Genomic DNA, 15,991 nt, shown 5'->3' on the forward strand with positions numbered 1-15,991 from the left:
GTACCACAATGTTTAATACCACAAGTAGAAGGTTGGGATTCATTTAAGGGGTTATGGGGCCAACAGTTTAGGAATTAAGGGCCAAAAAGGGGCCAAAAACAACAATTTTTGTAGTTTCCGGACAATAACTTTTTTTTGTGTGTAAGTGTATGGATCTCTCTGACATTGTACCACAAGGTTCCATATCACAAAGGGAAGGCTGGGATTGAGTTTGGGGATAATTGCCACAAACTTGTAGGAATTAGGGGCAAAAAAAGGGCAAAAAACAAGCATTTTTCTAGTTTCCAGATAATAACTTGTGTTTAAGTGTATGGATCTCTATGAAATTGTACTACAAGGTTCCATACTACAAAGGGAAGGATGTGATTGAGTCTTGGTGTAATTGCTCCAAGGGGGGTTTCCAACAGGTTTTATTTTTTTTTTGGGGGGGGGGATTTTTTATCCAAATTTTTTAAGGAATTCATATTTTTTTTTCAAAAATTTTCAAATTTCAAATTTTTGAAAAGTTTTAAGAAGAAATCTTCAATTGCGCAGTATTGGGCAATAGATTTGTAAGATTTTTACCACATTTATTTTGTGTCAGAAACCTTTATTATGTCAAAAATTTGATCACAATCAAAATTCAGACAGTATCAAGCTTGAATATTGCATCCAAATTTGCCCCAACTGTTCAGGGTTGGACCACTGTGGTCGGATCAGGCTGCGCTCAGCGAAGCATTTTATTGTACTTAATATCAATGATCTTTCATAAGAATTTGTTTTGAAAAAGACATGTTCGGTGGCAAGTATTACATGCATATCAGGATGAAAAACATGTTAAAAGATACAACAGATCTCAACATGACATAAGAAATGAGCAACAAGTTTCAAAGTTTAAAAAAATCTTTAATTACTTTAGTCTTCATAATAAAATTGAATTAAAACTCATTTTGTTTGCCAGAATATCTATTAAGCCATTTTCTTGGCACAGTCTATCATCACTTTGATGCCAGCACCACTTTTAGCAGTCTCGAATGCTTGTAAAGTTTCCTCAATGGTGAAGTTATGTGTAATGATTGGTTTAACATTGATTTGTCCAGCAGATATCATTTCTATCAGTGTCGGCCATCTGAAATACAAATTAAGAAACAGTCATCAGATCTTGCAAATATACAACTCATTTCATGTGCATACTTGTAAAGAAATTTATTTTTGAAGAGTGATTACAAAGGCAAAACATGTTTATGAGGTTATATTCCTTATTTTCCTTAAAGATCAAATTCAAGCAAGGGCATATTTATCAAGATTTTATTTCAAAAATAAAAACCACTCGCAAAAAAATACCACTCTCCATTAATTGAAGATGAAGTATCTTGTTCTGCTATAAATCTTGAAACTTTTCAGAAAAGTTGAATTTAAATTAGATAGTCCCAATAATTAGGGTCTGGATGGGGTTACAGAATAAAGAATAATCAACAAAAAAAGAAGAGAAAATGGCTTTTAAGAATTTAAAAATACAGACCCCAATCCAGACCCTTTTTAGCCCCCTATCGACAAAGTCGAAGAGGACTTTAGGTTTGCACTCCGTCTGTCTGTCCATCCGTCAGTCAGGCAAATCAGTTTTCCACACTTTTTTTCTTTTTTCTTGAAGATATTGATTTGATATTTGGTGTATTGTTTTATCATGACAAGTTACAGATCAAGATCAAATTTTAGTCCGGTCTAATGATTTTGTGCAGAGTTATGGTCCTTGGACTTAGAAAATTCACTCAAATAATCAGTTTTCCTCACTTTTTTTCATCGTGCTTGAAGATCTTGATTTGATAATTGGTATATAGTTTTATCATGACAAGTTACAGATCTAGTTCGAATTTTGCTCCGGTCTGATGATTTTGTGCAGAGTTATGGTCCTTGGACTTAGAAAATTCACTCAAATAATCAACTTTCCACATTTTTTTTCGTCGTGCTTGAAGATATTAACTTGATATTTGTTATAGAGTTTACACCATGACAAGTTATAGATCAAGTTAGCATTTTGTTCCAGTACAATGAATTTTTAACTGGTAGGGGACTATGTATTGCCAGGCAATACTCACAGAATGCTTGTTAATTACAAGATTTATTTTAATCTGGAGAACTTGGTATTATATTTTTGCATCTGGATCTTTCCTGAAGTTTTACGCACATACTGTTCACTATCAGGATCAACAATGAAGCTCAACAATGTTAAAGCTATGATGATATTATCTACTTTATACATACGTGTTGACATATCTGAAACAACCTTTAATATCCAGTTCTTTTGCCACAGTAGTTACAATTGGGAATGAGACTCGTGGTGGTCCATGACCAATGATTCCAACTGCACCTGCATGTCTTGTAGCCTAGCAGAGAATAGACAAAATTATGTTATTGTTGAACTGTTACCTGCATGTCTTGTAGCCTAGCAGATAATAGACAAAATTATGTTATTGCTGAACTGTTGTTTGTGATATTGACTTATTTTATCTCATTGGTGAAGTCTTGGCAATCTCTCATATATCGGCTTAAACAGTGTCATATTTTGAAAGGGAACAACATTTGGAGAGTCTGTGTAATCTATCTGATATGCACTAATAGAGGGTCTGGATTTTGAGCAATTATTTCTGGATATTTTGAATTCGAATTATGTAGGCCAAGATATATTTCAGGAGCTCCCTAAATTCTATAATTTTGACTAAATCAGCACCTCATATATTTTTGTTTGCCTCCCTGGCTGCAGTTGTGTGTACCAACAACATTCTCTTTCCATTTATATCTATTAACTAGTAGTTTCATGGGGGTCTGGATGGAGTTTACAGAATAGAGAATAATGGGCAAAAAATATAACAAATAGAGAAAAATAGGCCAAAAAAATAAAGTGTATAATAGAGAAAAATGAGGTGCTGAAATATAAAGAATAGAGAAAAATTACCGAAAAAAATAAAGAATACAGAAATGAAGGAATCCCTATCCAGACTATCTATTGAACAAGTAACATTGTAGTTGTTATTCAACTTGAAAAATGAACTTAAATCTTTACACATGTGAAATGTAATTAAACCTTTAACCAGACTCACTGCATTAACATACTGACTTACATATACTGCAAGGTCTACAGAAAATTGTGCCCCACTACACTCTATGGTCTGATGTGGTGGTCCACCCATCATTTCACCTATTTTAAGACCTAGTTCTTCTGGTTTGTCATCTTTACCTATTAGGTATGTATGAGTAGCACCCAGTGTTTTGGCAAATTCTAGTCTCTTAGCATCAACATCTACAAATTGGAAAAACAAAATTTGAAAAGACAACACTTGCAGAAGTAATGAGCCTCCTCAAAGGGTTTTTGATAATGTGATTACCTGGCCGTTTGTATAGTGATTATTTGATTACCAGACCAAATATTTCATGAATATTTGATTATTTGATAATCTAGGACTGTATTTTTGATTATTTGATTATCTTGTTTAAGAAAATAATTAATGATTATGTGATTATATTGGCAATTTGTGATTATGTGATTACTTGGACACCCCATGAGGGCCACAGTAGTAAATACGATCTGCATCCATACAAGGATTTGAATCTTAGGCAGAATGCACTTCCAATTATAAATGATTGCTAAATATGCAAATGAACAGCCTGTGCTTATGCTGTGACCACAGAAAACAAAAAATTGTGATTCATTTCTTGATCAGGTTGAGAAACTTTAAATTGCTATTTGTTTGGCTTCTCTAATAAGTTAGCAACAGTACTGGATAATATTTTAGTATGGGATGACATGTCTCCATTGAAGCTATACCTTATGAGCAATCATTTTAAAAAAACCTACTTTTTGTATTAGTCATCACGGCCAAAGTAGGGGTTATATTCATATCAAGTCAATATGGTATGAACCTAATTATGGTTAAAAATGACTCCTGCTTAAAAATGTCAGCCCATCAATTTAATTTAGGCCGTTCAGTTAAAGTATGCTGAAGTGCACCAAATAATAAGCTACTGAATGGAGGTTTATTGAAAAAAAATGATTTTTTTGTCATAATGATATATCAAATTTCATTAGTATGTAAGCCATCTTAGCCTTTTCTTCACACAATACTAGCATTCTGCATATTGAGATGCCTTGCAATAGGTCTTTGAGGGGTCCGTTGGTGGCCTGTTGTGCAGCTAAATTTGTCCATATCCAATGTAATAATGTATACACATTTTCTGTGGTATTTCAAATTTCCCTTCCGTTATCCCTATCAACGCCTTTTGCAGGACCTACCTTTCGTATGTATTGTTCACTTGTTATCGTCCTGAAAATGCATGAAATACGTCAATGGACGTTAAGCAAACAACAATCTATCAATCAATCTTACAAAACCATCATTTTGCTGAGAGTGGGAATTGGATTGTATTTCAAATTTTGAATTTTTTTATTACTCACCAGTAATGCATATTGATGCAGCTCCATATGCCTTTGCCACAAGCAGAGAGCAAAGACCAATTGGACCTTTAAAAGAAGAAACAAATTTGAAAGTTGTTAACCAAAACTATTTTACTATGCTACTGATAAAGTTAAATACAGAAAAGCCCTTCACATTCAGGACAATTGTGTATATTCGATTAATCCACAACTCACATTACCGAGTTTGTACTTGCATGAACAACACAACGGGTACCACCTATGGAACAGGAACTGCTTACCCTTTAAGATCACATGAGAATACACCCGGTTTTGGTAGGGTTCGTGTTGCTGAAGTCTTTCGTTTTTCTATGTTGTTTTTTGTATACTGTAGTTTGCCGTTTGGCCGTTTTTCTTTTTTTTTTGTAATTTCGTTGTCAGTTTGACATCTACTAATGAATTTTAATATCCCTTGATTATCTTCCGCCTCTCTTTTGATAATAGAGAATAAAAGAAATATTACGTCAATATTGTAACATATCCCTCTACCAAATTTTAAAATGATGAAGATAAATCATTCAGTGATTTTAAATGTTGTACAGTGTAGTTATGTACCTGGATGATTGCACACCTCAGTGCAACCAAGGGGTGCAAGTAAAAAAAAACACATTTTTGTTCAATGCTGATATATGAGCCATAATGTGAATATTTAAATATCAGTCAGTGAAGCATGAAGTCTAGGCCATTGTGACCTGTTTTTATTTGCATGATAACCTACACGGTAATGCATATCTACATGAAATGGCGTGTAAAAGAAACATTGGTAAACATAAAATACAATGCCAAGCTATATATACTGTGGGAATCCTATACTATATACAGTTAAGTCATCTCATATGTTATATTGGCAAATCACTGAAAAAACGGTAATGGATCATTCGGATGTTACCTGCCCCAGTTATAAGAACATGGTTTCCCATAGTAACACCAACTCTTCTACAAGCATTGAGACCAACAGAGAGAGGTTCTACGCATGCTCCTTCTTCAAAGCTAACATTGTCTGGTAGTCTGAAAAAGGAAGACAATATAAGTACTTCAACTGTAGATTCATAGTTTTGAAGGCCGTTAAATAATATATGTAGAAAGAGTTAAATTTAACTTTTCAAGTAAATTTTCATTGAAGTGAATTTTCGATTATTCTTTTATTCTTTTTTCATCTTTTGTTAACAAACCAGACGACATTTTCACACTTACTTGAAAACAAAATCTGCTGCATGAACATGGTATCGTGCCAAAGCACCACTGTCTGGGGGAGTAGCCAAGAAGAACAGATCAGGACACATGTTATACCGCCCTCCTTTACAGAACTCACATGATCTACATGTGATGTGTGGATCCATTGCCACTCTATCACCTAAAGTATTTTAAAACGAGGTTAAATTCAGTGATGACGATGATAATGATGATGACGATGATGATGACGACGACGACGACGATAACGATGATGGTGACGATGATGATGATGACGACGATGACGATGATGATGATGATGATAACGACGACGACGACGACGATGATGATGATGATGATGGTGATGATGATGATGATGACGATGACGATGACGACGACGACGATGATGATGACGATGACGATGACGATGACGATGACGATAACGATAACGATAACGATGACGATGATGATGAGGAGGAGGAGGAGGAGGAGGAGGAGGAGGAGGAGGAGGAGGAGGAGGAGTAAGTGTAAGGTATGGTCCAGTAAGTATTTTATTGATTATAACTTTTATGTCGTTACATAAGTATTTTTATCAATATTTTGGTAATTTTCTGAGAATATGTAGTTTTAATGACTACTAGATATTATGCAAATCAGATAACTTTTTTAAAAATTTACCTTTCAAACAAAAAATACGTATACCTGTACTTTGCTATACTGTGTCAAAATTTCCATCATCTTCATCATTTTGATCTCCTTCAATTCATGACAAAACTATGTTGAAACCACATTTTTTTCCTTGTCTTTTAAAGTATTCAGATAGATCAAACTGTTTCTTAGTGTAAACATACCTCTCAGAAACATTAATGTTAACATTCTTTCCCTTTTCTTTTGAACTTCATGCAACATAACTGGGATTTACATTATTTTTTCAAATAAAATACTTTTTCAACATAAACGTGTACACAATTCAGTAAAAATGAAAGGTAAAAATCAGCTTATACATACCAACTTTAAGATTTTTTACATTTGGTCCGAGTTTAGTGACTATTCCGCTGGCCTCATGACCAAGTAATATAGGGCCTTTTACAATAAAATCTCCAATGGCACCTGCTGTCCAGTATTTCACATCTGATCCACAAATACCAACTTTTTGCATTGAAATTTGCACTTCTGTAAGTATCCAAAGTATATAACTGAGATCATGTTTGATAGCAAAAAGATGAAATTAGCAACACGATAGACGTTATGTAAAATGTTTTAATTCTATGTGGGTATGTTTTACACTATATTTTATATAGCGAATATTCTTTCTTTAAAAAATGATAATTTACAACAATGGTTTCCCTTATCACCACAGCCGCTTGCGCTGATGGACTTAAGTTTAGAGTAAATGTTCTTTAATATTTTAGCTTATTTGCATTTATTTAATGTGTTCTTTGATTGGGATTGTGAATTTTGTCACCAGAAGCCGATACGATTAAGCCCCAATTCATGTAGGAGTAGTTTGAAAATCACCAAGATGATTCGGAGAGAAGCACTCGCAATTTATCTATATAGGTCCGCCACACGGGTATCGAATAATGACTAGATAAATGGTTTGAAAAAAAACACACCCAGTTTGAAATTTCATATTGAATTTGATATTAAGGACATTAACATCTTGTATATGTTCATACTTTGCTTTTTTATATAGTATAACACGCGGAGTTGGATTTTGCCTGTCTAGCACACAGGCATTGACCCCCTTTTCTCTCTCATTTTTTGTGTTTATTTTTTTTGGTAGATATTCTTCAGTTTGAACATCTTTTCACCTATTTGATGTTTAATGTTTTCTTGCTCTTATCCAAACGATATTACAATAACAGTAGTTCATAAACGCTGGGAAATAAGAATAAAGGGGCAGCATATATGAACAACTATTATTGTAATATCGTATGATTAGAGCAAGACAGTAAAGTCAAAATGTTATTCAGCGACACATATTGCTTTAAATACAATATTACAGCATCGCTGAATCAATATGGTGTATTAACTCATCACACAAAATAGCTACATGAGATTGAATCGATATGGTCTATCAACTCATGACATAGAATAGCTACATGAGATTGAATTGATATGGTCTATCAACTCATGACATAGAATAGCTACATGAGAAAGAATCAGTATGGTGCATTAACTCATGGCAAAAAATAATTACATGAGATTGGATCGATATGTCTATTAACTCATGACACAAAATAGCTACATGAGAAAGAATATATATGGTGCATTAACTCATGGCACAACATAGCTACACGAGAAAGAATCGATATGGTGCAGTAACTCATTTAATTATGACAAAAAAGCTAGATAAGAAAGAATCGATATGGTGTTTAATTCATGACACAAAATAGCTTCATGAGAAAGAATCGAGAAGTCGAAAAGTCGAATACTCCTACTCAAAATGATATATTATTTCTTTTATGTTTTATTTTATAGAAAGAACCCTCATATCTTCAGATGAAAACATCTATACTCTTTTATAGATAATAATTACCACCGGGACCAGGCTCCGGAATACCCCTATCTTCCTGTAAATAAAATATGAAGTTTATATTAAAAATAAACGCTTGCAAAGTAATTCAGTTTTTTTAAACTTCCAATCCCAGAGAAAAAAAAGCAATTTAATGACTTTTTTACGGACAGTTGAATTAAAGCTAGGAGGCTCTTCAAGAACAAACACCATGATTCCCGTGTGCAAAACGCATGACCTGAAATGACCATCGTCAGGCTCGTTTTTTTTATAAAGAGTTCTAAAAAAGCCCAAACAATATATTACTCCTAAGAGCATAATAATAAAAAGACTTGTGATGTGCTGTTATACCACTGTCCCAGGTTAGGTCACTGGTGAAGGGTTGGCGCGCCCGCAAACATGTTTAACCCCACCACATTTTGTATGTGCCTGTCCCAAGTCAAGAGCCTGTAATTCAGTGCATGGTTGGCGTTTGTTGCTGTTTATCATATTTATTTTTCGTTTATTGTTTTTTACATAAATCAGGCCGTTAGTTTTCTCGTTTGAATAGTTTTACATTTGTCATTTCGGGGCCTTTTATAGCTTGCTATATGCGGTATGGGTTTTGCTCATTGTCGAAGACCGTACGGTGACCTAGAGTTGTCTCCTAAGTCCTTGGAATCGTTCCACATCTTCTTATTTTTCATTTAATATAAAAGCCAATTATAACAATGTATAAAGTCGTGTAATGTCAATTCTTTCTTTTACTATGATATGAAACTTTGAATATTATACAGGGGGCCTCGGTTGCCGAGTGGTCTAAGTATAGTGAAACAAATGTATCAATTGCCTGTCAACACTGAGGTTGTGCACGTGGCAGGTGCGCTCGACTCCAATCTTAATTGACTAGGATTGTCAGTTTTCCTACCGAAGGTCGGTGGTTCTCATGGGGCACTCTGGCTTCCTCCACCAATAAAAACTGACCGCAACGAAATACAACACAATAGTGTTGAAAGTGGCTTTAAACACCAATCAATCAATCAATATATCAATATCTTTGGACTGCATCGGTTGTTGTAAAAAGTATATATATATATAGGGTTACACTTTATTACTAGCCAATGGAATCATGAGACGGGGTAACAAAACAGGCCTGACTAGTTTGTTATAAATAATTTGGCATGGTTCACCTAACAAACATTGTGTCTGGAGGCAGGGTCCTCACAGTCGTCGGATCCAGGACTTCTTAAAGGGTGCGTAATTCCATAAAAGTGAACATATTTTATGTATACTGCCGAGCGGAGTGTGGCGATATATTTTGGACGATTTTATGCCAAATAATGATATTTTCTCTGATCAAAAGGGGGCTTTGGGCGTACGTCCCCTTAGAATCCGTCCTTGGCAGGTAAACTGAACTTTAAGGCACTAAGTACATGCTCAAGTAGTCAATTCAATCCGTTCACAATTGATTTTCTACATTAGGAATAACATATAATAGTATTGATGGCAACTGTCCTACATGACACTGTAGAAATCGTGCTTAGAAATAAACACTTGTATAACATGTTTAGTTCTACACATTTTTGGGATTGTGTTTAATGTCTAAACACAATTCTCAGTAAGCACATTAAATGTAAACATGTCTTGAATTTAAACACTATTAAATGTGTTTTAGAATGAAAGTGTTGAGGAATAAATAAAACACAAATTTCTAAGCTAAACACCATCCTAAACACAATCCCAAACACATTGTACTGAGACACGTTTAGACCAAAACGCGTAAAAAAAGTGCACAAAAGATATGCTTAGAATTATGTTTAATTAATTATTAAAGTTGGTAAAACACCAATTTTACAGTGAAGTAAACGGATTGTTTGGTATTTTAACCGGCTGTCTGTTGAATATATTTCATAAACATGAACAAAACAAAGGGTGGTTTAGGTGACATTGTAAGATAATATATATTCTTTGTCCAGATATAGTTATCAATGTAAACAATGGAATTTCTGGGGTGACCAACAGTCATCAAAGTTTATAAATTTTCAAAAGTGGTAAAGACCATGGCCAGACTAAATCTAAATCATGCTAGATGAAATGATCGCTATGGTCAAGCAGGTAATTACACCTACAAAGTGTACTAAACAAATGCACCATAAAGTAGTTTCTGTTATTTTGGGTAAGAAAATTTGGAAATTAAAGATTTTTTTTAGAAAAGTTTGAAGTATCCATAATAGATGATTGGTCATGCATTTCTTAACTTACCAATCGAAGATCACCCTTCTTATAAAGAACTGCTGAAAGATTAATATCCGACATCTTCGCTATCGTATAGTTTATTCAAAGTAAACAAAGTAGACTTATCTACAAAATGTAATCAACTAGGTTCAATATCTAGGTGAAGATAACGTGTAATGGAAAAGGTATACTGAACGACCAGAAAAACGCAGAAGTATGTAGATGACGGCTAAGCTGTACACACTATTATGTTGAATGTCCAACACTTTCTGGGAAACAGTAAAAAGTTTAAATACCATCCCATCTAAAAATCATGCAAAAGGTGATTCAAGGCTGGAAAGCCTAACTACACACTTTTATTTTTGATATTTTGTTCAGAATACAAAGTTATACTAAACTACACTTCTATATAATAATTTCTACTTTTATCCATGATTGTGGGAGATTTAAAATATATGAAGTAAATGAAAAGTTTGAAAAGGGAGATAAATCAAAAACCAGCAGATCGTTGTATAGTAAATATCAAATTAATTGTGTTTCATGATCAGGCAGTATGGACATTATAGTTATAAATTTCACGGTGTGCATTAGTTAGTGCGTGCGTAAAATATTAAAAGTAAAAAAATAGTGAAGCACATTTTTCATGAATTGGATTATCAATATATGGAAGGCTTCTTAAACGAAATCTTTGTTATATGGTGTATGGTATCCATAATGTAGAAATAACAGATGCAGAAAATCAATTAAAATTTTTATATTGCTTTCAAACAAGACATATTCCAGGCGCATTGTTAACGCTTTAAAGTCTTTCCGTCTCGAATCCTTTCCTAGTGGTTAAGAATAAATTATAGAATGATCCTGCATTGTGTAAAACACCCGAATAGATTATTTAGTATTATATATTTATAAATGTTGATACAATTTATGCCTGTGTTTGCACATAATATCCTTATGCTGTGTCACACCTTGTGTTTTTCACCATATGACTACAAGGGGTGTACCACCTTAAATCCCCACCCGAAGAGGCGTCCATAACACAATCTAATGAAAACATTTTAAACATTGGTGAATGTGTATTTTAAAAAAGTGGTATAACCAAAAACTTCGCAACAACTCTTTGTCCTTATATTTCCCCAAGATCTTTAACCAGCCGTGACTGATATACATCGGTTGCTTTACACCGGTTCAATACGGAATGTCTACCATGATGATGGGTTTGGTGTGCAACGTCCAGTGGCAAATATTACATGCATATATATCATGACGAGAACATGTTACTATGTAATATGAATATAAAATAAAGATATGTGGTATGAACTCTGCTTTGTACTAGACCTACCCACTAGGCCGGACTTTAACATGTTAAAAATCATAACTCTATAAAGAGTTAACTGACAATTTCAGTCATGTTGACATATTTGTAGATCTTGTCCTGCTGGTCATTTTTGATCTATGAAGTTGTTATCTACATTTGTATCTATTACACTTTTCAAGATAAAAGGCAAAAACTCAAGGTATCAGTCCATTGGAATACATGTCATGAATTCATGTCAAACATTATCAAGAGTCCGATCCAACCATGCAGTGTTTGCTCTTAATACCGCGTGCTTAGCGGAGAAGAGCAAATACCAATTTTTCAATTCCTTGGTTTTGTACGGCCGGAAATCGAATCCCGACCAATTTCTACCTTGACTTTTATGAATACCATTACTTGTTGATATATTCCATATATTTTATCAGTACCTTTTATTTTTTTGCCATTGTGTTTTTCTGTTTTTTATTTCCATTGGTATCTCTTTCCTATTATCTGGTATGTCCGAGTCCTCCTACACAAACCAAAGTTAAATTGTTTGTTAGGTAGAAGACCTACTTAGCAGACAATCTCTTATATCTCTAAACAAATAAAAATGCCCTCTAATTTACCGTTGAACTATCCACAGAACTTACTTTTGTTGTACGTAAGTTCGGACGTTAAAACTAACCATTGCAGCTTCGGAACTTTGATTTAAGAATTTCGAAAATGATGACTTTAAACATATTTACCACTGGAAACGATACAACTTAAATGTAATCAAGACATTTACTAAATTTTATAAGAAATATACTGATTTATAGTTGAATGTAATATGACTCTTTTTCCAGGATTAAATAAAAAAGTGGCATTTCTGAAATTTACAAGTTTCAAGTTTGGACTTAAAAGACAACACGTATCATGGTCATACAGTGTTTTTACATCATGTAATTTTATTCATTAAAATATGTACATATATAGATTACTAAAACACGTGTACTTACTGATACTGGTCGCATAATACTCTATACATTTTGGTTACTTTTGTGAGATGATGAAAATAATTTAAATATAGTACCAAAAAAAGACAACAATAGCTGGATATATACATATTCTTAGGAGCTAATCTAACATTACATTCTTAATTGGAACAACGCCGAATTATGCAGTGAATTTTGAAACAATTTGGGAATTATACAAAATCAAACTGCAGACTTCTGATAAACTATTAACTTGATGGATGGATGGATGGATGCTTAACGTCCAGCTGCAAATTAATATGCATATTCAGAACGAGAACATGTTAATGTAATATGAATACTAACCTTGCTTTGTACTAGACTGACACGCTAAGTCGGATTTTTAACATGCTAGTTCACAAGGTAACAGTCCGCAGGAAGACATGTCACATTACCCGGACACATTATTCTGACTCCGAACAGACCAGTCTTTGCTCTTACTCCTTAATGCCGCGTGCTTAGCAGAGAATATCAATTTTAATGTCTTTGGTTTGACCCGTCGGGGTTCGAACCAACGACCTCCCGCACTCGAGGCGAACACTACCACGAGACCACTGAGGCGGTCTATTAACTTGAACGTTTGACAATAAGACCATACTATTTTTACAATTTTTACATTGTATATATATTGCTTGTAATAAATGAAATCAGTTGAATCTTTTATCACAGATTTTTAGAATCGTAACAACTGTTTGATTATACCATAATGTAGGGTAGGGTTTACAGAATAGAGAATAATGTGGTCTAGTTTCAAATGTCATTATTGCAAACTATTTGCAGTGAGAGACTTGATGAACAATTGTATAAAAACATTGCATAATGTCACAATGGCACCTTAATTTAATTCCGTATTACAGTTTTAAAGTAACAGCTCGAACGACGTTACGTTCTTTTTGAAAAAAAAACAGTATGTTGTCTTTGAGCCTGCAGTAAGCGTGTTATAATCTCCAACACTTATGCACACCTTAAGTTTAATTCTTTTTAGTTCAATTTAACAATTGTGAAACAGGAATGTTGATATATATACTGAGAACCAGCAGTCCTCACTGTTATTTCATCACCTACATCCAACATCGTCACAAAAACTCTGGTTCTAGTTTGGTAGGAGCCGTCAACTTTACCGTAATATGTATCAATCATGTCGTCATTGTTTTTATAAATGTAGTAATACTGATTATTTGTGTGTGTCATCATAACTGCCGAAACATGGTACAATCCAGCAATAGTACAAATGAATTTTCCGGTTGTTTTATAAGCAGATAAGTCGGATATTCCAATGTTGGCTTTGATATTTGGAAATTGTACTACTTTTCCACCCAGCACAGTAGAACCTGTATGGCAGGCGGTAAGAGCAACTGAAAAGGGAAAAAAGATAATATTAAAAAGTTATGACTTGTAAAATTAATTAGAACATCTAAAGATATATTATCAAAAGTTAAAATATATTTGTACAAGTCAAATTTCGTTCCTTTTAAGTATTATACAACACCTGAGGTTTGATTTAATATAAAAAAAAACAACCAACCAAAACAAGTGAACTCTCTGATCAGATGTAGTTCCTTATAATCTTTATACAACACGTGTAGTATTGTCTAGCAGTTACGAAACCCCAGGTGGTTAGTGCATTACACCCCTTTTTCTTTTCCTTTTTTTTTGGGGATGGATAATCTTTAAAGTAAATATACACGTGTTCTTGCTCTTATTCATCCGATATTACAATAACCAATTATTGGCGAAATATAAAGAAGGAATATAGAATAAAAAGGAAATATTTGTCCCATTTAAACTAACAAAAATTTCCTTTCCGAAATATTGTTATTTTCATTTAAAAGAAACATCATTGATTTTGTACCAAACATCGTTCGTTTATACTAGTATTTTTAACTCCAATACCAAATATTGTCACGAAAACTGCCGTTTATAACACTTATATAGTTGTCAAATCAATGTGCTACCAAAAATGCGTCGTCTTAGAAAATTATTTGTTTTCGTAATTTTTGCATTTCAAAATTAAATTACTTGCAGTCAACAACAGGTTGAGATATTTGATATAAAATGAAAAGACGAAATTTCGGACAAAGGAAATATGCGTGTACTTTTATTTCCACATACATCAATGTGTAAATTTTGCGCCTGTCCCAATTGAAGAACATCTAGCCTTTGTAAGTCTTGTATGGTTTTTTTTTTGGTTTATTTGTATGTTTCGGAGTTTAGTGTGGCGTCCATTTCGCCGAACTAGTAAACATTTTTGTTTAGGGGCCAGCTAAAGGTCGCCTCCGGGTATGGGATTTTATTGCTGCTTTGAAGACCCATTGCTGGCCTTGGACTGATAAGAATCCGAGTTGCTATCGGTTTCATTAGGTTGGGCTCTATGATGTAATTTCAAAGGTAATTTTACCACTAAAATGAACGTGAAATGTTGTATTTCAAATATAGAGTGGAAACATTTTCAATCTCAAGGTTATTTAAAAGAAGTGTATCAGCGCGATTGTAGCTTTTTTACTGCGTTAAAATTGAATATTTTTACCAAACTCTTGAAGCCATTTGCAAAGGTTTTTTTTTTTCTAGATCATTTGAATTTTAAAGAGGAGAAAGTGTTTGGCATAACTGAAAATCTTTATAGATATTGTTATAATCTTTTTAAAAAATATACTATTACTTGAATTAAGTAAAATCATTGGTGCACATTAGTTTTGTCTTACATATTTTACTTTCTGTTCCAACTATAACAAGCTGAATGATGATAAAACCTTAAATTTTGTTCAGGGTTTTTTTTACGTATTTTGGCTTTCGGCGTTTTTTTCCCCATTATTTTTTAAAAGATGTTTATATAAGATAAATAGCAATCGAAATGTTATTAATTGTACCATTATCAGATAAACTGTAATATAAACATAACCTACCTTTCTGCTGTTTTAAAGCAATTTCTTGCAAAGAGTTATTGAAGCGAACTTGGAAGTTTCCCACAATCTTTTCAAATGATTCATTGAATCGGTTCTGTTCTTGGTGAAGAAATAACTTCATTGTACTATCCCTTTTACGTTCAGCTTCACTAAATTCTATTACTTTAGAAGAAAAGGAATCCAACAATGAATTCATCTGTCTTTCGTAAAACCCAGTTTCATTTGCAGACTGCAGCTTGAAATGATCGTCGGTTTCAAGAACAGAATCATTAAACCGCGTTTGGTCCTGTAGATAAGCATCTCGCATTGATTCAACAAATGTTTCTGTTTTTGCTTCGCTTCTGTCACTTTATCCAAAATTGACGTAATAGACTCTTCCCATAGCTTTATCTTTTCCGCATATACTTCCATTTTATGTTCCAGGCGAAC

General features: G+C 33.6%; 2 protein-coding genes across 2 annotated transcripts; both read right to left on the bottom strand.

The window, feature by feature from the left end:
* Positions 1–864: 864 nt before the first annotated feature.
* On the bottom strand, positions 865–10,504 carry LOC127724172 (sorbitol dehydrogenase-like). The gene is made up of 9 exons (XM_052231064.1): positions 10,377–10,504; positions 8,160–8,193; positions 6,626–6,790; positions 5,642–5,801; positions 5,337–5,455; positions 4,430–4,495; positions 3,099–3,277; positions 2,242–2,363; positions 865–1,108 (listed from the first exon to the last, which is right to left on the bottom strand). Exons 1-9 carry the CDS (start codon positions 10,428–10,430, stop codon positions 949–951), a joined length of 1,059 nt encoding a protein of 352 aa, XP_052087024.1. The 5' UTR covers positions 10,431–10,504; the 3' UTR covers positions 865–948.
* A 3,045-nt stretch (positions 10,505–13,549) lies between these two features.
* On the bottom strand, positions 13,550–15,782 carry LOC127724847 (uncharacterized). Its single transcript, XM_052231860.1, has 2 exons — positions 15,563–15,782; positions 13,550–14,014 (listed from the first exon to the last, which is right to left on the bottom strand). Exons 1-2 carry the CDS (start codon positions 15,756–15,758, stop codon positions 13,641–13,643), a joined length of 570 nt encoding a protein of 189 aa, XP_052087820.1. The 5' UTR covers positions 15,759–15,782; the 3' UTR covers positions 13,550–13,640.
* Between the last annotated feature and the right edge of the window lie 209 nt (positions 15,783–15,991).

This window comes from Mytilus californianus, unplaced genomic scaffold (genome assembly GCF_021869535.1).
Source record: "Mytilus californianus isolate M0D057914Y unplaced genomic scaffold, xbMytCali1.0.p SCAF_14, whole genome shotgun sequence".
NCBI classification, from domain to species: domain Eukaryota; kingdom Metazoa; phylum Mollusca; class Bivalvia; order Mytilida; family Mytilidae; genus Mytilus; species Mytilus californianus.